The following is a 25,372-nucleotide window of genomic DNA, read 5'->3' as shown; positions in this document are numbered from 1 at the left end:
GATACCAGGTGGACCTTACCATACCTTTGACTGTGGCGCGGTTCAGAATAGTCACATTATCATGCACAGAGATGAAAAAAACCTGCACAGACGAAGACATAATGTTAGCAAATGACAGTGCATATATGTAGCCAACCATTGGAACTACAGAATTTAAAATTGTTGGTGTTCCGGACACGAAAATGAATGAATAAGGTCACAATTTTGTTAAATTTATGTTTATACTTTACATACAGCTTTTTATGTGCGAACTTCTGACTGCAGATGTGCTGAATTTCTTGCAGGCCTTAATTAAGATAATATTGAGTATCGAGGATTATTGAATCCTAGAGCTGTTACCTAGATTATCTGTTTGTTTTATTGAGATTTCGTATGAATCAACGTAGTGTGAACTTAGTGTATATCGTTTCTGCATTAACGGTTATCCGGAATATGCTAATATCATACCTTTTTTTTTAATTTTTCGATGTCTCGATTATTGAATCCGTTATTGTCATAATTGCCCTAATCGTCGCGTTCTTTGACTAGTTTTGCTTTTCTGTCGGATTATTCTACTAGTTACGCTATATCAAGTGTGTTGAGTACTCAACCTGTCTCATTTCTTTTTAGATTAAAAAGCAATCAGGTTATAACAATAGCAATAACCAATAGCTGTACTAAAATCACAAGGGATAATTAAGGATCTCCAACAGTCTATATACACAAAAAGTCGAAATAAGTAAGGGTGTGGGAGAGGGCTGCCTTCTCTCCCATTTGCTGTTTCATTTCCCCCAATTATTCTTAAACATAATCCATAAGAGCAAAGCATTACAACCTGTGTAAAATTTAAATTTTCTCCAACCAGTGCGGCTCCATATATGCTGTTTGAAGGCTTTGTTTTGAATAAGTCTTATTCCAGAGATGCAGAGAAAACGAGCAAGCGTTTGATCTAGTAGAGCATGCCAAGATGATGCAAATACTAAAACAGGAAATATTAACCAAGATATAAAAATAATTAAAAACCTTTATTCAAATCAGACCACAAATCTGAGAGTTTAAGGTGAATCCACCGAATATCAAAATCATACGTGGTGTAAGACAAGGATGTATTTTGTCTCCTCTAATCTTCAATCTTTACTCTAAAAGAATATTTGTCGAAGCTTTGCACGAAACTGTATAAGGCATTTTTCTAAATGGGTACCGGCTTAATAACATCAGATATACAGATGACATCATAGTATTTGCGGACAACCTAGAACTACAAGTCCTTATGAACAAAATCACGTATTACAGCCAACAATTTGGACTTAATATAAACGTAAGGAAGACCAAGCTCATGATACATAATTAGCAAGTAAAAGATAAAGTCAAATCTACGTCAACCACACCTTAGAAGAAAGAGTAACGCACTGCAAATACCTCGGCACCATAATAAATGAAGAATGGACTAACAACCAGGAGATAAAAGCGCGCATTAGAAGAGCTATATTCTCCTTCAATGGGAGCATTCTTCAAAAGCCACAACCTTTTTTTTGGTATAGAAGTAAGAATGGTGCAATGCTATGTCTTCTCTGTCGTTTTTTATGGTGTTAAATCTTAGATCTTGAACAAACATATGTGCAAAAAACTTTTGAGAACATTTGAGATGTGGCTATATCAAAGAATGCTTAAGATCGCGTGGACTGGAAAAAATGAAGAGGTCCTCAGAAGAATTAAGAAGAACCGACAAGTACTGACCACCATCATATCTCGAGAGTTACAATATATCGAACACATTATGCGAAATGAATTCATATATGCCCTCCTACAAGCCATTCTGCAAGGAGAAATATTTAAAATGCGAGAACCACAAGAAAGAGGAACATTCTGGTTAAAGAACCTCAGAAACTGGTTCAACACAACATCTGTGCAACTTTGACGTGCTGAAACATATAAAATAAAGATTGCCATGATGATCGCCAACATTCGTCACTGATAGTCACATCAAGAAGAAGACGAAGGAAGAAGACTATGGTCACAACAGTAATATTACAATGACGAAATTAATAATATTCGGCAGACAATCCCAAATACAAGCACAGTTGGAAAAAAACAAAAAATGAAGATACAAGTAGAAATAGCTAGAAATAACTTTACCAAATTCACTAACTACAATTGCCAACGTGAAGCTCTTTTGGGTCTCTATATTCGCGTCCTGAAATGCTACCTCTGGCCAATAATAATATATGGTAGCGGGATCTGGTCACTTAAAGTAAGATCGCTGAACCATATTAAAGCGTTCGAAATGTGGTATCTCAGAAGGTTGCTTTAAATGTCATAGGTCAACCAATTAAAGGTCCTAAAAGAACTAATACCCAAAGATAGCTTATAAACATCGTTAAAAAGCGAAAGTTGTCATATCTAGGGCATCTTTTAAGATAGTGTTGCGACATACGTGATATCAGTACAATAATAAGAATATAGAAGGAGGATTCTTACACATAATCCAACTAGCATGAACGCCTATATGCTGCATAGTGTATGGGATCAGAAGAAGAAGAAGAAGAAGAATCAATCAGGTATGATAAATAATTACATTTGGGACATCCTCTCTACCATAAATCAACCCTTTGGCGACGCAAGAGATCACCGCCTTTCGTACAATTTTTGGTTCAAGTCGCCAATATTTTGTAGAAATTTAAGAAGCGGTTATGGTGTTTTTAAATTTTATTTTAATATTAAATATCAATTTCCATCGACTAAAACGTAATACGTCCAGAATCTATACATTTTTAAAACTGATTTGTTCAATATCTGCTCCAAGCCCGTTCACCAACTAACTTCGGACAGTAAGAATGTTTTTAAAATCATTAGTTTAGATAACTTGGAAAACAATAGTGCGTTGTTTATTGTCTTTTCTGAAAATAGAGAATAATAAAATAAAACATAACCACATTCTACGGTCTTCGCACTTTAAATTCCCCTTGCTCAAACAAATGGAAGGAATCTAAAATGAAAATTTGATACTGCGGCTTTCCTCGACCACAGAAACTTTCCCGTCTGTCCTATCAAACCCTGTTGCGGCTTCATTATCTACACAATATAGCTGAAACGAGAAGAGAATTGAATTAAATTGTTCGGATTTGTGTTTCTCTCTTCCCATCGTTATGGCGTCATTCATTTTGGGGTGTGGTAATTGAAATTTGACAGTTTTAAAAATATTTTATTCACAATAAATAATTTCACATGAAATACACATTACTGAAGATGTACATAAATATCATCGTGATTAAAATTTTGGATGTTAAGTAATTCAATTTCTGTTTCACCCTTTGCCATTTTCAGAGTAATGTCATTTGTATAAATTTTCCTATTGACTGTATAATTCGGCAGACAAGTCTAAAATATTATTTATCAGTTTCACACTGTTCACTGTTCAACTTACTATTCTGGTGTGATGTATTTAAATTTAAAATATTATATTTGTTTTGTATCGACTAATTAATATCAACGAATAAATTAGAATTATTGTAAACACAGGGTTGATAGGAATGAATTATCTGAACCATTAAGGTGTAAATAACTCCTTCTATTTTCTTACCGCTCGAAAAATATGGTAAAGGAAATACTTTAGATTATGGAAAAAGGAAATAAAGAGATTCTGTATCTCCTTTTATAAAAAGTAAGAAAACAAATAAGATCCCATGCTATCTGAAAGAGAAATGAAGAATCTGGGGGTGACGACGTAGGTGATAAACTGACTAAGATAATCGTACAAAAACCTAAGAGAAGTATAAACAGAAAATAAAGAATATAAGAAAGATAATATAATGAAATTTTTAAAGTCTGAAAATAAAAGAGTAATTGAAAAATACAAAGCAACGTCTAAATGAAGTGAAAAATAAGAAAGGCTCGAAAAGGAATCAAAAAGAAACAATATTGTAGTAGCTGGATTAAATATTGTTACAGATAAAGAGAAAATAAAGAAGATATTGTTGGCAAGACAAAGTTGCCAGAATTTTCCGCACTTCCAATCCTTCACCGTAAAATATCAGTCTTTCAGAAAGACGCGCCCCCAAAGAACTTTATAACAACCCTGATATCGTCATACTTCCGGCTGATAAAGGTAATACCACCATCATTCTTAATTCTTCCAATTATTTCGACAAAATGTTCGAACTTCTCAATTCAAATCAAAAAATCCAGAGAAAAATCATCCCGAATTCCAAAGATATACGGCCTTCCAAAAATCCATAAGCCCAATGTCCCCCTAAGACCCATCGTCAGTGCATACAACTGCCCCACTCAGAAATTGGCAAAACATTCTGCTTTATCCTTACAACCATTAGCCGAAAAAGCTTTTTCCTTTGTCAAAAACTTTTTTGATTTTATTGATCTTCTGAAAAACATTTCTTTTTCACCCTCAGATATACTAGTTAGTTTTGACATTGTTTCTTTGTTCACCAACATTCCCATCAATAAAACATATAATAATAATACATACATACTTTTCATTCCAAAATCATTTCTATCGTCAAATCAAAGGTACCTCAATGGGATCCTCCATCTCTTCCGTAATAGCTGATATTTTCATGGAACATTTCGAAACAGCAGCCCTATCTTCATCAAATCTCAAACCCACCTGCTGGTTAGAGTACGTTGATGTACCTTTGTCATTTGGCCCCATGGTAAAGATATGAGACATAATAGATCTCTTCCTCTTCCACCTGAATGGAATACATCCCAGTATTTAATTCACGGTGGAAGTTGAGTCTAAAGCATCTTTGCCATTCCTTGATGTTTTATTCAGAAAAAATCACCTAACAGTTTTTCTTATTCCGTGTACTGGAAACCTCCTCATACAAACCGTTATCTTAATGCCCAGTCACATCATCACCCCGCACAACTCAATTTAGTTGTCAACACTCTCATATCTCGTTCCATAAGACTTAGCGATAACAATCATAGGTCATCCGAAATCAATTCAAAAAGGCAAACACTCTTACAAAACGGTTACCACAAAACCCAAATTAATAAAAGCATTCAAAAACATCTAAACCCCATTCACTTCACTTCTCACTCCAAGTTGTCCAATCTCGTCAGATCCATAAAAGACCAAATCCCCAATGAAGACCTTGGTGTCTACGAGATACCTTGTTCCAGTTGCCCAGGTACATACATAGGACAGGCAAACCGACGAATACATAACCGTATTTACGAACATTCTATATCAGTCAAAGATTTCGATACTACTTCAGCCCTAGCCCAACATCATATTAAGACAGGTCACAAAATAGATTTCGAAAATGCAAAAACCATCGCCTCCATCAGCTCCTTAAAATGAAGAATCATCCGTGAAGCTATCGAAATTAAAAAACGGCCTAACAGCTTAAATACGCGCGATGATATGCTTTTAGTTTATGGCGAAATGAGATGTAACGCTCAAGCAGCACAACGTAAATACGCTGAAAAATTTCCCAATCGTAAGCATCGCACTCATTCAAAATTTACAGCTTTTTATCAACGATTACGAAAAACTGGTTTAGTGGTCCGAAAAAATAAAGAAACAGGCCGACATTATGATGTAACAGCAGCAAAATTTTAATGGAAGTTGGGAAAAATCCAGAAATTAGCCTTCGAAGACAACATTTTAAAATCTTTTGTAGGAACTACATATCTTACACAACAAAAATTTATATCCTTTTCATTTTACAAAGGTACAAGCACTGCTACAAGGAGAATTTCCTACTCGTGAAAAGTTTGCTAGATAGTTACAAAATCAGAAAAACCAAAATAAAGATTTTTTCAGATACATTTTGTTTTGCAGCGAAGCTACATTCACAAAAAATAAAATTTTTAATGTACGTAACGCACATTATTAATCGTAATATGGTGGCAATCCCCACGTCGTTCAAGAAATTAAGCATCAGCATAGGTTTGGCATAAACGTCTGGATATAAGTAGTTGACGATTATCTACTTGGGCCTCTGGAATTGCCTGCTCGTTTAAATGATGCTGATTACTTACATTTCCTGCAAAATATTTTGCCTAATTAGTTCGATGATGTGCCGTTAAATATTCGGCAAAAGTTATGTTTTCTACATGACGGATGTCTGGTCCACTTTAGCAGAAATATATGAGACTTTCATGACAATAATTACGAAGACCACTGAATTGGAAGAGACAGTCCAGTTGCTTGGCCAGCAAGGTCGCCGGATTTGAATCCTTGCGACTATTGTATTTGGGGATACATAAAAGCATTTATTTACTCCTTTCCGATATAAAATCGTGCACAACTCTGGATACGGATAAAGGCTGCTTGCAACGAAGAGTGTTTGCAAGAATTATGCTTTCTTCAAGAAAAAGGGCAAATTTATGCATACAGACCAATGATCATCACATCCAGCATCTTTTGTAACTATTCACCTTTGATACTTGTTCTTTTGTGTTAGTTTTGTGTCACTGTAATAAATACTTTGTTTTTAAAAATCTTTAAATGAAATTTTGTTTCAGTTTGATTTTTTGGTTGTTTTCCCAAACTGTTTAACGAATTGTTGTTCTGGTTAGAGGTAAAAACTAATTACAAGGCGTCATCTTCAAACAACTCTAGTTCCTTTAGGAAGCATTCGGACTGTTATAGGTGAATTAAGTTTAATTATTTTAAAATTATCTGTAGAATCTCCAGTCTTCGATTGTCAGGAGAATTTCTGGACACCCTGTGTAGCAATCTAATTTCTAAACATAATTAGTCTACAAATATATTATTTAATTTCTTTTTATTATTTCAAACTACAGTAAACATGAAACAATGATTTGCGACGAAGTTTTGCAACCGATGTCAGTTAAAGGCGCCATATTACCTGTAGGAACTGCATGTTTTATACTTCTAGTCCTATATTTTAAGCTAAAATTTTATTATAAAACTTTTCAGATATTATGTCTTAATATAATAAAACACCACCAGTGTTTATGCTTTAAGTTGTGCATTTTGGAAGATTTAATCGAAAGCCATCCAAAGTTACACAATCGCCTAACAGGGTGCAAAACTTTAAATTTGTACAGTTTCCTGTAGATAAAGGCATAAAACTTTCCTAAGGTGATCTGCATACATATAAGCCAAAGTTTAGTGACGGAAAAGTGTTTTCAGTTTTGAAAATGAAATTTCCGAAAGTTATTTACTTTACTATACAACAATGAGGTTTTGAATATAGAATTAGAAGTCGTCTTTTATTGATTTTGTAGAATGCTTTTAGAAAATTAACATGTTGAATTTAAAAGTGGGGAATTCCCCATGATAAAAATGAGAATTAATTAAATCTCAGTCCTTTCCGATAGAGTACGAACTCTAACAGACTAAATTAAAAAATTATATGAAATTATATATATATATATATATATATATATATATATATATATATATATATATATATATAAAGAATATTAAGAATCGTTCAGTTTCAAGTATTCCTATTCATCAAATATTCGTTAAAACAATATTACATGATATGTAGTTTCTATAACATGCAATTATTCTTTCAAGATTTTGTAACGTTTAAATTGTGCAAACGTTTGTGTAAGTATACGCACATTATTACTTTATACATTTATTAACCGCCAATTCTCTTTTTGAACCCAGACCAGCTGTCTCGGTCAGCCAGAAATTCATAAATTGTGTTCACGCTAATAATAGAGATTTCCCAAAGCCAGCACAAGTGCCACTGCGGTTCGTAATATATTTTTAATTGTCTCCATTAATCTCCTGTCGGAGAAAACGTAGTATACAGCGACCGGTCGCAATTATAATGAAATTTGCGTTGCTAAACAACAAAAGGCTACTCACAAATTATAATGCACGTCCGCCATGTTGGGTCTGTGCTGAAGAGCTTTTCGAAATGCCGTTTCGGCTTCGTCTACTCGTCCTTGACTACTAAGGACGCTTCCGAGATTTCCATAAGCTAGAATAAATGTAGAAATAATTAGTATTATTTTTTTAAAAGTGAATACAGAGATTATAATATAACCACAACTAACCTTGAGATGTACATATATCTTATCATTTAGTATTTTGTGATATCAGTTAAAAGTGAGATTGATAATTTTTATTTATATTTGTAATAAAAAACAAACATGATGACATCAAGAATTTTTTATGAGAATTAAAAGATTAGATAGGTCCGTATACCATCTAAAATTTTGCTAATTAAATTGATTTACATGCCTAAAGATGTAAATTTAAACCCTAAACTCCATTTCGTATAATATATTCTAATAAAACAAATTTTTGAATATTCTGCATTATTTAGTCTGTCACTTTAAGGTGTCTTTTAAGTTACTTAAGTAAAATTTAACTATACCTAAAAGCATCACCCAGAAATAACAAAGAGGAATGGATAACAGAAGACATTTTACAATTAATGGACAAATGAAGAGAATCCAAAGAAAAAAATAACAAGGATGGAGAATAGAAAGGACTAAATAGAATAAATGTGTCGAACTGCAACTGTTGAAGAACTGCAACAAAAGCACAATTTTTTTAATTTACGTGAAAAGGAAAAAGAATTTACATCGACACTAACAAGAGAACAATCTTACTCACCATGCTGAACAACGATGGCCAATTACTAGAATAGACCGATAGATAAACTGAAAGATTGGTAACTATATCAAACTATACTATGAACTATATCAAAATACTTTTTAGCGGCAAACGAGACAAACCAAGAAGATTGAACCAGAACAACAAAGTACCAGAAATTCTGAAAATTAAAAATATAAATGTCATTGATCAATTTAAAACAAATAAGAGCCCCGGTCCAGCTGGAATATACTTAAAATCGGTAAAATAACAACGTTAAAATACCTGTCAAAAAGAGCCCTAGACAGTAAAATTCAGGGCGCAAGACCAAAAGAAAGGCTACGAAAAAGGTGGGAGGATGAAGTGGCAGCGAACGAGCAAAATTTGCTAGACGTGAGAACCTGGAGAGGATCGGCGCGGGACCAGCAAGGTTGGAGGCATAGTTTGGAGAAGGCCAAGGCTGGATTAGGGCTGTAGCGCCATTGGAGAGAGAGAAAGAAATACAATAAAATTATAATATTTGTTGAAAATAACGACCTTTGGCAATTGTGCAATGAGAAAGACGGGCATTTAACACTCTCCTAAAATTTTCGATGACTTTAGAAATTATTTGTGTAACCTATCCACCTTCCTGAGAAAACGTTATTAAAGTTATTTTTGTACTTTAATGCCGTAGTATGGAAGAGCTCACATCTTGTTAGAACCACACATCATTTCTATTTGGAAATAGCTGAGAATAAACCAGAAATATATACAAATCTGTAGAATCAACTTAATAATATTTAGGATATTTTTGTGTTTGTAGTTTGAAGCATTTTGCTTAACTCATTTCTTAAACCTTAACACCGCTATACTTAGTCTTCAGCTATTTATGACTAGATTTTTTAAAATAATTTTGTGATTTTTTATTTGGTTTTGCTTACTTTAGGTTTTTATTCGGCCTTATGCTTTAATGAGTTCATCACTGTTCATATGATCATCATCTATAAACGATAAATTCTGTCGATCTGTCAGGAAAGAAGCAATTTTGCTGATTTATTCCTATTTGAAAAGACAACGAGTGAACACCTGGTTTTTACTTATAGTATTTTAATAAAAACTTATCAGCTAATGTGCTTTGTTTCTGACTAGACTTAATAATCATTTCTGACCAGACTTAATATTTTGACATTTAAAATATTAAAATCAAATTATGGCATTATCATTATAAACAGCTCAACCTAGCTTCGCTGTAGTAACCAGAATCACACAGACAAATCTATGACAGCAACATTGTGTCCCAGTAGAACTCAGGCCATTCTTATCAACGCTATCCCAGATGTAATGCTATTTGATTACATCAAGGCAATTGACAAAATTGTTACCCCTAAAGAACAAACAGACTGCAAACTCCTGTCCTAACTCCCAAGAAATATCTAGTGATCCCTCTCCAAATACAACTTCAAGCTAAATCCTACTGGTGTCATCTCTTTTCCCCTTCTCAAAAGAAGACATCTGTTCAAATAACATACCTACTGACTTAACAATCCCAAATGAATAGTCTCTTACACCAGTATCTTCTCCTTCTAACTCTGGCATCAAAAGAATTATTTCACATATCTTAAAACACTTGAATTCATGAACTTAAAAGAGTCTGCCTAAAAAGGTTTAATATAATTAAAACACTCTCACTAACGTTATCATTGGGGCGAGGAAAAAACTGCATTCATTAAAGTGTACAATTCACTAATCTGTTTCAAGCTCGGCTATGAATGTTTCATTTATGTGTCTGCAACTATAACAACCTAAAGTTTACTAAATACAGTACACAACATGCCTATCCGCCAATCAATTGTCACAGTATGTTCTAGTCCGGCAGATAGCCTTTACTGTGACGCTAATGAACCTCCTCCGTATCTTAGGCGAGAAAACCTTTTCTCCTATTCTGCTACAATTTCTTCAAATCTCTCCAATTTAGTATATCGTTTAATAACATTATCAGCCAACCAACCTTATATTAACTCTTCATGAAACTTAATTATACATTCTTTTGTTAGTCTTCTACAGCCATTATTAAACGTTATAAATTTTTCTGAAACCAGAATTCTACGATTCTACAATAATCCTTATTGGACCAACAAACTGCCACAACATGATATTTTCCCCACAAAATTTAACAAAATTACATTCCTACTTTTGGCAGATGACTAAGTCATTTTTGCACAAGATATGGAGGATATAAAATATATGATAAGGAAATTAAAGAAAGACTATGAGCTATGGCGATTCAAGATAAATATGTGTAAGACCGAATACTTATAACTTAAGTTTCAAAGAAGAGACTATTAAGAGTTGTAAAAGTTTAAAGTATTTAGGGTCAATGACAAGCCGAGATGCTATACTTGTATAAAAGATATATAGAAATGAAAATAGCACGGGGAAAGGATGGAGTAATATGGAAAAACATTAACAAAAATGTATCTTTGAGAGCATAGTGATGATTAGTACCCTGTATGGAGCAAAAGTATGGCCAATAACAACTTCATTGCGAAATAATAAAAGAACAGTCAAACTTGACTTGGGACTGAAAAGAATATTTAACTGAAACCTGCAGGGAAGAAGACGGAGAGCAAGACCTGCTACAAAATGAAAAACATACATAGGAAACACTATGATAGATCGAGACCTTAGAGAAGGTTACTAGGAAAATAGAGTGCCGAAAAAAAAACTCATAATGGTAAAAGCCGAAGAAAAAGAAAAAGATACCAGTGTTAATACATTAAGCATTCTCTTTCTAGATAAATAAAAATAAATATAACATAGTTCTTTACAGGTACTTTGGCGCATGAATAAAGAAAAAGAATTACTCAGCATAATCAAAGAGAGAAAAATACAATACTTGGGTCATGTGTTGAGAGGTGAAAGATATGAATTACTCCAAATCATATTGAAAGGTAAACTGCAGGGCAAAAGAACAGTTGAAAGACACCACCTTTGTGCAGCAGTTTTCAAAGTTACTGACACCTCAAAGACTGAAAGTGGTGTTGGATATTCTGTAACCACTGTACAACAGCCTATCGAACTCTATAAAATTTTTCCTTGGTGTAGTATCTACACTGGTGAACTACTAGCTATCTTCATCATCATTCAATCTTCGCTTATCTACTGCTGGACATAGATCTCCCTCATAATTTTCCATCTATGTGCCTCTTGCATCCAATTCCTATAACAACGTTTTAGATCGTCAGTCCAACGTGTTGGTGGACGACCTTTGCTTCGGTAGGCATCATCTCTTGGTCTCCATTCCAGTATCCGCTTTGTCCATCTATTATCTGTCATTCGAGCTACGTGACCTGCCCAGTTCCATTTCAATGTTGCTACTCTCTCTACTGCATCAGCCACTCCTGTTCTTTGTCGTAGCTGGCGATTTGGGATCTTGTCTCGTAGTGAAACGCCCAACATAGCACGCTCCATCGCCCTTTGACACACACGGATCTTTTGAACTGTTCTCCTTGTCATGATCAACGTTTCCACACCGTAAGTTAATACTGGCAAAACACACTGATTAAACGTTTTTTTAAGGCATATTGGTATATCAGACGATTTGAAAATATCGTTCAGCTTGCCGAAGGCTGCCCAAGTCAGTCTTTTACGACGGAGAAGCTCAACGGTTTGGTTATCTTTTCCGATGCGAATCTCATGACCTAAGTATTTATAGGCCACTACCTGGTCTATGGATCTTGTTCCTACGCATATATCTTCGCTGACTACAAGATTTGTCATTATCTGGGTTTTAGATATATTTATTTTCAATCCCCCTTCTAGCGAGGAAAGGTAGAGCTGATTTAAAAGTTCTTTGGCCTCATCTATCCTATCAGCTATTAGTACAATATCATCTGCAAACCTTAGATGGCTAAGCTTTTCTCCGTTTATGGTTATGCCCTTGTCGGTCAGTTTTACCCTTTTACATATATTCCAAAAGCGTATTGAACAGTTTTGGCGATATGGTGTCCCCCTGGCGTACTCCACGTTGTATCGGGAATTTCTGGGTTTGACGATCACCCACTCTAACACTGGCTGTTGCGTTTTGGTATATGTGTTTAATTATATTTATATATCAATAGTCAATTCGGCATTTTGTCAAGGCTTCCAACATTTTTTGTTGATTTACGGTGTCGAATGCCTTTTCATAGTCGACAAATATTAAAGCTAGTGGTTTATTATGTTCAGTGCATTTTTCTATAAGATTTTTTATTACCAGCAGGTGATCGTTTGTTCCATAGCCTTTTCTAAAACCCGCCTGTTCTATGGGCTGATAAAATTCCAATTTATTTTCTAGTCGTTTCGTAATTATTTTTGTAAATAGTTTATAATAATGTGAAAGTAGACTTATGGGCCTGTAATTCCTGAGGTCGGTAGCATCCCCTTTTTTATGAAGTATGATAATTTCTGCGTTATACCACTGGGTTGGTGTTATTGCTTCCTGCAAACATCTAGTGAATAGTTTGGCAAGGACCTGCCATAATCTTTTTCCAGCCACTTTCAAGGCATCTGCCACTATTTCATCGCCTCCAGGGGACTAATTGTTTTTCATTTCTTGCACTGACCTTTGAACTTCATTGGGTGTTACGTCCGGTAAAATTTCAGATCCCTGATTGATTATCTTTGGTAATGATTCACTCCGGTTACATTGCTGTTCTTTGTATAGTTGTTTATAAAAACTCTCTATCGTGTTCATAGTTTCTTAATTTGTGGACGTTTTTCATTCCAATGGACATGTTCTGTCTGAGTACTTTCAAGCTTTTGTTTTCTTCTATTACTCTAGTTATTTCCATCGTATTGTATCGTCTTAGATCTTTTTTAACTTCCTTTTTTACTAGCTATCTTATGTGCTTTTAAATATGCCGAGCAAAATCCAAATACACACATAGCCACATGCACTGATTTACTTTCCTCCATACGCTCCATTAATGCTATATCCACCAATCATGCTCCCTTTTAATATATTCATGACACATATTAGCTTCTTATTACTCAAAATACAACAGTCACTCTGTGATCTGTGGTGAGTGGTAACGAAAAAGCTGATTGCCTTACAAAAAAGCCGCATTATCCATGGGCACCGTTGTCAATATACAAATCTTCAACGACTGAAAAACTTAATCTATCCTCCTGGTAGATTCACTGGAAGAAAGTTGCTTTAGCGCTTCATGAAATTAAACTTTTAGTGAACTTATTTAACTATCCCAGTTTTTTTTTTTAAAAATCATTTAGAGATTGCGTATAGGACATACCCTCTAACAAATGGCTATCTGATGACATCATCTCCACCACAACCAAAATGTTAGCACTGTATTACGACCCTTAGAATCAGACATATACTCATCGAATGTCATTTTTATGCCAAAATACGTCAGTAGCCTGGTATCAGTACTATTTTCAAAGAGGTCCTAAGCAGCACAGACCTACTCAACAAGGTGATCCAATTTCTCGAGAAAAGTTAACTGCTAAGCAAAGTATAAATATTATGTAACATGTTTTTATTGTTTTTTTTTCTTTATGTTAAATGTTAACTATATTATTTTGTAATTAACTGTATCATATTACCATGTAAACCGTAAATTCTAACTTGTGCTATTGACCATAGACATCACACGCACGTTAATTTAAATATTATTTTAAAATTCTCCAACTCAAGTCAAATTTTGATGTCAAAGAATTACTTTTTCAAAAATAATCTACTAATTTTTTAATTTGATTTAATTTTAAATTCTTTCAACTTAGGGATAAAGCTATTTAAGGCTTTTTTCTAATGGCAATAGCTCTTTGTATGAACCTATAATAGATTTTCTGGTTGTTTGTGCAGTGCACATAAGAATATAAGAGACTAAAATCTAAATTTTACTCACCTTTTGGAGGATTAATAGGAATAGCTGATCTGTACAAGGCCTCCTCGCTATGCCAGTCTTTATTCCTAAAAACAGTCTTTGCACTAAACGCCACTGATACTAACACTAATCCGCACAAAAAAAGAGGTCTTTGTCTTTTATAACATTCCCAAAGAGTTCCACTGGCTAATCCTAACAACAGACATAACCCGGCACTTGGAAGATATAACACTCTTTCAGCAACTACGAAACCGACATAAAATAAAATGTTAGTTGCTGGAAGAAAAGGAAGAGCCAGAAACGCGAACGAAAGGACGATAGCAGAATTTGAATTATGCTGCCTCTTTTCCGTTCTTAAAACCACTAATGGTCTGCAAAAATTATAGCAAACACATAAAGATGATGAGAAATTAGTAGTGTTATTGTTATTGCTGGTTCTACAAGAAGAGGAATGTACATCTGAGCAGTTTATGTGGCAAACGGTACAACAATTATTGTCTTCTTTATCTCTCACTCCTCTTCTATCTTTCTTTCGAATTCTGCCTAAACTCTTTCTTAATATATGAGCCAAACCATAATAAAACACTAAACTAATGACGTTTCTACTATCCCTTATCGTCGTTATTCTAGGTACGGCTTCCATTCCCCAATCGAAACTAAGATGGTTGGGAAATATAAGCAGCCAAAAATTGAATACAGGTAAATAGCAAAACGTGAAAAATCTTGTTATCAATTCCGTTTCTCTGGCTGTTGGGTTGTCTGCACTGGAGAAGTGGGGTGTGCGGGATTGCAATCTGGCAGCAAGTATGATTGACAGAGCTGAAGCGAGAATCAATAAACTCCGAGCTTGTTTCTGAAACAAAAGAAAAATATATGAATACATTTTAATTAATTTATTTTGTTTTTGTTATAACATACTGCTAATGTTTTTATTACCTATTCATAAAAATATTTAAAATAACAAGAATCGCAACTTAATAGAAAAAATATAATATTATTACAAAAAATTGACGCTGAAACTAGAAAGGCTAAAAATCAAGTGGAAAAAAATACAAAATGCAGATATCGTTAAAAATCTAGCCCCCTTCTTAATCTTTAGGTGTTTCAATGTACTACCTTTCCACCTCAATAATAACCTATAATAAAGTCGCAAGACATTGCCGTGGTGTAGGGGTTTTTCATGCTTGTTTACTTTTTCGTGATCACCAATTGTGTGAGAAGAGCACGACCGAGTGTAACCTAAGAATGGATTCACTCCAAATATTACACGAATATTAAAATTTTTTTAGTTCTTTGCGTGTATTCGGGGCTCTACTGAGAGTATCCATTCGGTACTGAGCTTCTAAATACAAAGCTTTTAATCACAAAAATAAAGCAAAATGCTCAGTCAACTTGAAACTACAAAATTGGATTCTACATAAACTGAACAGCAAACGTCAAAGCATATAATGGCACAATTGTTTGTAGGATATACGCAACAAAAAGACTATTTTTGCATAAACTTAATCCGCCAAAAAGTATTTAAATTTTAAATTTAAAACAGGAGAGATCTTATGTTAGCACACGACCGGAGATATACTATTTGACAGACTATCGTTATTTTTAAGGAGATAATAACCACGTACGGCACCAACAACGACATTTTCACTTTGAAAAATAATACGAGCAGAGCTGTTCGCCGGAGTTCGGAGTGCACGTTAAGGGGGTATGCTACTTTTTGTTTTTTTTTTTATTTTTTATTTGATAGTATAATTCTTAAAGAGTATCCAGTCAAAATTTTAACGCAATCGGAGCAAACGGATTTACACCGAAATTGATGGAGTTATAGGTATTTATAATTGAGTAAATTCAGCGAGTGAGGTGAGTAAGTGAGGTAAATAAGTGAGGTGAGCGATTCAGGTGAGTGAGTTAGGTGAGTGAATGAGGTGAGTGAGTGAGGTAAGTGATTGAGGTGAGCGATTAAGATGAGTTAGTGAGTAAAGTGAGTGAGTGAGGTGAGTGAGAGGTGAGTGAATGAGGTGAGTGAGTGAGGTAAGTGAGTGAGATGAGTGAGTGAGGTGATTAAGCAGTCGCATAGAAATTGGAATAAGTAGAGTGTCAAATTCTTATAATTATTCACTTACGGCAGATAACAATTGAATTACTAGAGCGGATAAAATGGCTTCAGATGCAACAAAAAAGGCAGAGTTCGTCGAAAGCAGGAGTAAAAATATGCTCTAGATATTTTAGCAAAAAGCACGTCGTTACATGGGCCTGAAATAGACGATACTGTGTGAGTATAAAAAAATAAGGTTTTTTTTTAAACGCGTTTTTCTCGGAATAAAGTTTTTCTAGTCGGTGTTCACTGTATCTCAAAAATTTAGAATTTATTTCCCATTAGAACATGTATGGGACATTTAGAAAAAAGATTAGAAAATAGAAAATAGAAATCATTGCCAGAAACAACTCAAGAGCTGAAAATAGCGTTGAATGAAGAATGGGAACATATACGGCAAGAACAGATTCAGCAACTAATTGCAAGTAGATTAAACTGGTCCATAGTGGGACGCGGTCCATAGGGGGAATTTCACTCTCCTGGCTATTTTATCGTCGCAGTAGATATTTCAGTATGTGTGTTACATGTTATAATCGTTTTCATCGTTCTAGGCGTGTGCGTGTAAAAACACTTACAATAAGTTGTTTCATCTGTCTTTCCTTGTCTAAGCTTGATTCGTTTACCTCCTCCAGTGGCGGAGCAAAATGTAGCATGTCAAACGAAATAATCATTATAAAAGAAAATTATAAATTATTTTTCATTAAATTTCTAATAACGGAATATACGTATAAATTGCGAAGAAGTTTTTTTCTAGATTGCAGTACAATAGGACAGGATATAACGAAAAGTACATTTTAAAAGGATTTTGAAATATACCCAAAAAAGTGTTAAATATTTAACCCACTTTATTTAAAAAATGATACAGATTTTTTAAGTTTTAAGCACTGTAGCGAATTCTGAACTGTTACAACGTACTGACCTTGATTAATTAGCTAATCAGTCAGGGTCTTCACTGGAACTGTCTTCATCATTGGAATTTTCCGCCAAATCGATGATAATCCTACTTTCATTTTCATCATATGTGACCATTTTTGCCTAGTCGTCCTGAATTAATATTTCAGTATGGTTAACACAACTCGCCCACACTGCAGGTGTTGCCTCAGCTAATGCATCGCCCCAAACTTTTTTCACTGTTTCATCTCCACGTCCATGTTCTCCAATATGACGATCATAGTATTGTTTAGAAATGCCCCAGACCAACTCAATCGGATTATATTGACAGTGATATGGAGGCAATCTCAAAACCTGATGCCCATGTTCTTGGTGCCATGCTCGTCTATAACGTACCTGGTATTTTGTGGTTTATTCTGGCGACAAAGACTCAATAGCTCTGCCTTGCCCGAATCGTCGTCAAAAATAATTTTTTTCGCTCTTAACCATTCTTGTAAGTCCGATTTTTTACAACTGGCATTCGGTAACTTTTCTGTTAAAGAGTTATGGTATGAGGCATTATCCATAATAATTAGAGATGGTTCCTCCACCATTGGTATCAGCTTTTCGGAGACCCCCTTTTTAAAAGACTCTTTATCCATAGAATCATGATAGTCTACACTCTTCGATTTCGTAGAAAACAGTAATCCAGCATCTTTAACAAATCCTTGCCTACTTCCGGCATGTAAAACAACAAAGCGTTTACCTGTATTTTCGTGTCCTTTTTTGATGCTTTTCACACAGTCATCTTGCCAAGTACGTTTATATGCCCCTTTTAGGAATATCCATGTTTCATCTAAAAAAACGAACTGAAGTGGGCTTGGACTTAAAAAATTTCTCATATAATGCCTCAAAAAATACAGTCGTTTGGAGACAATACATGGTTTCTCACATAGCACTCGTCTACTATTTTCTAGTTTGTATGAAAACCCACAATTTTTCATAAGACGCCACAAACTTGTATCAGAACCGTCATAGAGATGCTTGTTTCTTAATTGTGTATTTAGAACTTTAATTGTAACGTGCTCTCCTTTTGCTTTCATGGCATACAGTACATTTCTAATCTCTCCTTTTATAGTATCGCTGACATTATTAGTCTTTTTTTTGTACATTACGTGACTCTACTGCTGTAGTAAGAGCTGCCCCTGTCTTGTATTCACTCTTTATTCTTGTCACTGTGCGAAGACTGATTTTCAAAGCGTCCGCTACTCGTTCATGTACCGATGATAACGAAAGCAAAGGTCCGTTGTTTTCTTTTTCTTTTTTAAAATACTCCAATAAATGAACTACACATTGTCGCATTTCTCCTGTTATCGTTTTTCCCGGCATTTTTTTATTAAATAGAACAATTAGTTATTCACAACAAAAAATAATAAGTAAAACTGTTCGGAACAAATTCCAACAATGACTGACTAAAATCGACTAAAACAACATAAAATATCAATGGTAATTGCTACAATTATAAACCTATGAGCCAGCTCATTCAAGAACAATGCCACAAGTCATTATTGCAATGGGTATCGGAAGAGAGAGAGAGTTAATTTATAATAAACTGGAATTTTTAAGGTGTCGAGAGTATTAATTTATGTAATGGAATTCCACACAGTAAGAGCTCAAACTATTAATTAATTAAAAACTGTTTACTTATAAAAACTATTTCATCAGCTACTTCAAACCTGCACGGATCAGGGTAACATGTTATAATAAAACAAAACACGTCACTGCCAGCTATCTGTATTCGTAAAGAGGCCGAACTTATCACTGACACCGTATCGGCCAAACGCATCGGTGTTATTGCTAAAATACTGGGAGACGTGAGTGGTCTCTTCATTCCCTTCTCATCGCACTTTACCATGACGCACAACGTGACTCGCACAATTGAATTACGCATCTGTGTATCAGAGAGAGACGAATATTAAAAATTCCGTAGTAGCTTATTTCAGGCACACGCCAAGAACGATGAAAACGAGTATAAACATTTTCATTCTCAGCAGTTTTCGAAAAAAGTATAGAGAATCATGAAGTATATGCAAGGTCTGTGCATTCTGCAGTAGAAGATGTTGTAAAAAATCAAATGTCATTGATAAGTGCGTCTAAAAAGCATTGTGTAAGCAAGTCCGTTTTACAGCGCAAAGTGAAGAAGTTCAAATTAGCTAATGAAGCTAATGAAGACAACACAAATGATTTTGAATATTGACGAACCCATGGTTTCAAAACAATATTTATAAGTAGAGAGGAACAGCTATTGTGCAAGTACATAATTCAGGCTTGTGAATTTTACTATGGCTTAACATTAGTACATACTCGTGAATTGGCTAATAAGTATGCCATTACTAACAATAAAACGGTGCCTCGAACTTGGCACGAGAAAAAACGAGCTGGAGTCGAATGGTTGAATAATTTTAGGAAACGACACCCTATGTTATCGCTTCGAAAACCAGAAGCAACTAGCCTTGGCAGGGCCACCAGCTTCAATAAGCATAATGTGCCTATATTTTTCACAAACTTGAGAAGTGTGATAACGAGACATAATATATAGTCAAACCAGATATATAATTGTGATGAGACTGGTGTCACCAATGTGCATAAACCCGGGAAGGTACTTGCAAGCGTTAAACAAAAACAAATTGGAAAAGTGACAAGGGCTGAAAGAGGCACATTAATAACAATGTGCACTGCAATATGCGCTAATGGTACTTTTGTGCCTCCATTCTTCATATTCCCGAGAAAAATATTTAAGCCTTTCATGCTTACTGGGGCCCCTCTAGGATCAGCCTGTGCAACTTTTCCCTCTAGTTTGACAACAGGAGATAATTTTTTGAAGTATATAGAGCACTTTATCAAACACGTGCGATGCAGTAAAGAATTGCCAGTTCTATTAATTCTTGACAACCATGAAAGCCGTTACGATGTTCATGTGCTGAATCTGTGTAAAGATAATGGGATTATTGTATTGATATTGCCGCCCACTTGCAGTCATAAATTACAACCGCTCGACGTGAGCTGCTTCTTTCCATTTAAAAGCTATTATAACCAAGGACTTGATGACTGGATGCTAAATGATCCTGCCATACCTATGAGCATTTATGATGTTTGTAATGTTGTTGGTACCGCCTACCCTAAAACATTCACTCTTGTCAACATTCTCAACGGATTTAAAAAAAAAACAGGCATAGCACCCCTGAATTCCCAATTTTTTTCAGAGAGTGATTTTATGTCCTCTTATATCACAGAGAGACCCGAAGAAAATGAAAATAGAAATGGTAACGAATATAAGGCTAACGAAGGTGTTCAGGATGTGGAAGATGTTCAGAATGTAGATTTTCAGGATGTAAAAGAACCACAACATGTCAGCCCAATTATTGGCCCATCCAATATAATAACCCCTCAGTAAATTGGGCCACATGCCAAAACTGCTCCTAGGAAAAACTCTAGGAGAAGCAGAAAGAAGCTACAGTCAGCAATAATAACAGACGTCCCCATAAAAGATGCAATAGAGAAACAGCATAAATAAAGATTGGCTAAAAAAACAAGTTCAGAACAAAAAAAAAGCAGAAGGCTAAAAAAGTTAGACATGAAGTTTTTAATAACGACATTAGTTCAAACAGTGTTGTTAGTGAAGAGATTTGCAACGATTCTAGCGATTTAAAAAAGCTTCACATCAGAAAATCAAGATTTGCTTATTCAAAGTTATGACTATGTTATAGTAAGTTACATGACAAGAAAAGCTGTTAAACAGTATGTCGGTCAGGTTATTAAGATAAGTGGAGATAAATATAATATCTCTTTCATGAAGAGAATTGTGGCCGGCAAATTTGTTTTCCCCGACAAACCCGATGTAGATACAGTAGAAGCAGAAGATATTTTACTAAAGCTATTTAAATTTTTTCCAATTTAAAATAGATTAAAATGGTTTTTTAATACAAACCCCACTGTGGACCACTATGATTCCCACAATGGACCATATAGTGGTTCATAGTGGGACGAATGGTCCATAGTGGGACTTGTTAAATAACATTTATTATAAATAAAAGATTACTTGAAATTTTTATTAGTTTGCTTTCTTTTGTCATTTTCATATTAGTTTGCCATACCCATGCATAGGTACCCTTACTATAATTTACAAACGCTTAATCACGGTGCTATACACTTTTGAAAAAAACGTCCCACTATGGAATAGTTTACCCTATGTTAATGTCATAACGACGCTTCTGGCATTCTGGAGTTTCGCCACAGTTGGCAGTTTTAAAATTGGTTCTTAGCAATGAATCACCCTCTCTATTTTCTTGTCAGAGTACTGATAATTCTACAGTTTTATGCTACGTTTCTATGAGCAATAGATTTATTTATTAGTACTATCAAAAAAAAATTAAAATAATAGTTACGCTATATTTTATATAATAAATGTTATTAAATTCATTAAAGTGATCATAGTGCTTACTTTTAGTAATTTCTAGATGTTCACCAATAATAATAAAATAACAAATTTAGCTTAGGTGATCATTCATTTTTCCGTGTAAATAAACAAAATAAATAATACTTGAAATAATATGGCATTGGGTTTGTTTACATATACATGACAATATGTGTCAGATATACGTGATTGTTATGTCAACAAACTGACTTTTACAAACATCATGAGAACAGTTTTATTTTGTGTGTCTATCTGAAAGATATTACCTTTCTTTTTGCTACCGAATCAACATTGATAGTATAAAAAAGATTGTCTATTTAAATATTTGTAGAAATCTCATTAAATTTCTATTGAAAATAAAGTGGTTTGTAATATTAATTTTAATTTTATTTCTATTGCCGATTTGTATTGTCAGACTCGAAAGGAAACTTATGTGAAAAATTGTGTTATTTTCGCTCCTTTAAAAGTTTTATTTTCTAGTGGTAGTTATAAGTATTTTTGCTTTTGTTAAGTTTGGTATCAAATTGAATAAATCAGGATGTTCTACACTTTTATATGTATATGTATTTTTTTGTGATATCTTTATTTGAAACCTAAACCGGTATCGTACGTAAAATTTACGCAATCAAATTGCAAATTTGATAGCACTGCAGTTATCCGCCCGCGCTTTGTTCCCTCCTGCCAGCTATGTAGTAAAACTTCTGTAGCTCCTGTAGTAAAACTATGCCAGTGCTAGAGTAACCATATACTGTTTTCTTGAACATTGCATGTAAATTTTAAGCATCAATACCAATAGGAGCATATTTATTATACTTTTGACGTATCGATACCAGGAATCAGCAGCTGTTTTGTAAATTGTCAAAAATTAATAAGAAACAGGATTTGGAAATCGAAAAGCTAGATATTCCAAAACGTCCAAAACTAAATGTGACAAGAACAGAAGAGGGGAAAACTTCTTCAGGACCCGGGAGTAAATCAGAGGATAACACGAATTTGGCGAAGACCTGTGCAAAGTCTTCCCTATTTTGGGCTTTCCTTATTAAACTTTGAAAGTCTAATCCTGTCTAATCTTTTTATGTTGCGTAGCCAGGTCATTTGTCGTCTACCCGGGCCGCGTCTGCTTTATATTTTCTCTTCTATAATAAGCTAAAGGAAGTTATAACTGTCGTGTCTAAATATGTGTCCAAGATAAGACGTTTTACTTCTTGACAATTTCTGTGAGTTCACGTTCTCTATTCATACGCCTTAAAACTTCTTCATTTCTAATATGGTCGGTCCATGGAATTTTCAGCATACGACGAAATACCCACATCTCAAAGCTCTCTAAACGTCGTAACGAGCTGACTGTTACTATTACACGTCGTGTAATAGTACACTATATACATAACACTTTATCATGCGGTATCGTAGGGATAAATCAAGATTACGGGTAGTTATACCCGTTACATAAAAAAGGCGAGCAGCTCCCGTGTGACAACTACAGCGGTATAACGCTGTTAAAACTGCTTACAAAATACTAATAAATATTATATACAAGAGGCTACAACTAAACACAGTTTAAGTACTCCAGAAAAATCTACAATGAACCAGGTTCATTTAATACAGATCCTCAAGAAAACATTAAAATTTAACATTAAAACCCATTACTTATTCGTCGACTTCAAGGCCGCATACGACAATGTCAAAAGAACAGTACTATACCAATGAATGCGTGAGTTTGGTATACCAGAAAAACTTATCCGATTAACGAGAATGACAATGTTTAACTTAAAAGTCAGCGTTAGGATACAGGGAGAAAATTCTCGATACTTTAACCCTTGAGTAGGCGGGTAAATGCAAATTACATGGGGCTTACATGCCTCACAGACCCCACCCGACCCCACAGTGGGGTGGGGTCTGTGAGGCCCAGTTTTTATTTTACACAATACATTAAAGATTAAAATAAAACTATTTACTTAAAACGCTAGTTTCATTATATTCCTAAGAGAAACAAGGCTGTAATCCTCATTTCCTTTATGCATGAGTGTCGTGCTACGGATGTTGGGAGTAACAAATGTGAAAAAATACCATTCTATAATTCAATAAAAGGAGCTGTAGATGGTGCATTTCTCATCACTAGATGAGAAATGCACCATTTACAGCACATCAAGGATAACTCGACGTTGGCAAACGGCTAATTTTTATCAAATATTAGACATGAGTTGTGTCAATGCATTTTTCATGCCTAATTGTTTCAAAAATAATGAAAATACATCCCGAATCAATTCATAAAGGGACTAGCGAAAAGCCTGACAGAACCTTTTATGAGGAAACGATTTGAAAATCCTAGAATTAGCTTAGAAATAAGAAACTCGATAAGAAGAATACTTGCACTGGAAGAACTAGTAAAATTTCCACCCGAAGAAAAATTTTAGATTCGGAAATATTGTTATTTATGCCCATCTAAACTCCATAGAAAGACATTTTACTTATGCTGCAATTGTAAAAAGGCTATATGTTTATCATGTAGTAAGAAAATATGCACAAAATGTTCTTCAAAATAATCGTAACGAAAATAAATGTTGTTTAAAATTAGTGTAGTTCCCGTGTTTTCCGTCAGAATTTTTTTAATGAATAAATTTTTTTATTTTGTCATTTCAAAGCAGTTTGAAAATAGCAAACGGCTCAAAGTTAAATTGAAATTCTTGCTCATTTTATTCATTATATGTTATTTTAGATTTTAAATATCAAAATCTATTTAGCAATAGTTTTTAATATTCTTGCATATTATTATGTTAATAAAAAACTTAGAGAAATCTAAGAATCGGTTGATTTTTAGGTTTGGGCATGTTATAGTTGAAAATTCGCTAATTACTTTTAAATAAGTGTCTGGAAAAATTAGGTTCCATCAAGCAGTGTGTTACGAACGTCTTTAATGAGGTTATAATTTGAACCGTTGAGACGATATTACTAATCTTTAATAATTTATTATAACTAGCTCTTGCAAATATTATAACCTGATAACTTGACAGTTTACGCAGTTTTTAAAGTAGTAATATGTGCGCCATAGAAAAACTTTATACGGTTGTTGCTAAAATTTACTTTTTTCATTTTAATGTTTAGATAATTGCCCTTTGTCAGTTTTTTTGGTTTTGTAACAACAATGATTTACAGAACGTGATGCAACGCCTTAATGAACGCTGTCATGAGTACGGACTGAAGTAAATTTAAAGAAAACTAAATGCATGATCATGACTAAATCTGCACATGCAAATATCCAATTGACTATTGAAGATACTGCAATTGAGAGTGTTAATAACTATAAATACTTAGGGACATGGATAACATCAGATGTAGACCAAACCAAAGAAATTAGGACACGCATTGAAATAGCACGTGCATCATTTTTTAAACACTTAAAAAGTTTCTTTGTTGTCGGGATATAAGGTTAGAACTACGCCTGAGAATGCTTCGATGTTACGTGTTCTCTACTCTTCTTTATGGCTTGGAAGCGTGGACACTAAAACAAGTCCATCTGAATAAGTTGGCCGCCT

General features: G+C 34.3%; 1 protein-coding gene across 2 annotated transcripts in view; it reads right to left on the bottom strand.

Moving 5' to 3' along the window:
- Positions 1 to 25,372, bottom strand: part of Tmtc2 (Transmembrane O-mannosyltransferase targeting cadherins 2) — a 1,074,543-nt gene that overhangs the window by 718,947 nt on the left and 330,224 nt on the right. For both annotated transcript variants that reach the window (XM_072529360.1, XM_072529361.1), the window contains exons 3-4: positions 14,422 to 15,253; positions 7,799 to 7,913 (exon numbers count right to left, since the gene is read on the bottom strand). In XM_072529360.1, coding sequence (XP_072385461.1) covers positions 7,799 to 7,913; positions 14,422 to 15,253 — 947 coding nt within the window. The remainder of the gene's footprint in view (positions 1 to 7,798; positions 7,914 to 14,421; positions 15,254 to 25,372) is intronic.

Source organism: Diabrotica undecimpunctata, chromosome 4, assembly GCF_040954645.1.
Source record: "Diabrotica undecimpunctata isolate CICGRU chromosome 4, icDiaUnde3, whole genome shotgun sequence".
NCBI classification, from domain to species: Eukaryota; Metazoa; Arthropoda; class Insecta; order Coleoptera; family Chrysomelidae; genus Diabrotica; species Diabrotica undecimpunctata.
This window is presented reverse-complemented; position numbering and strand designations above follow the sequence as displayed.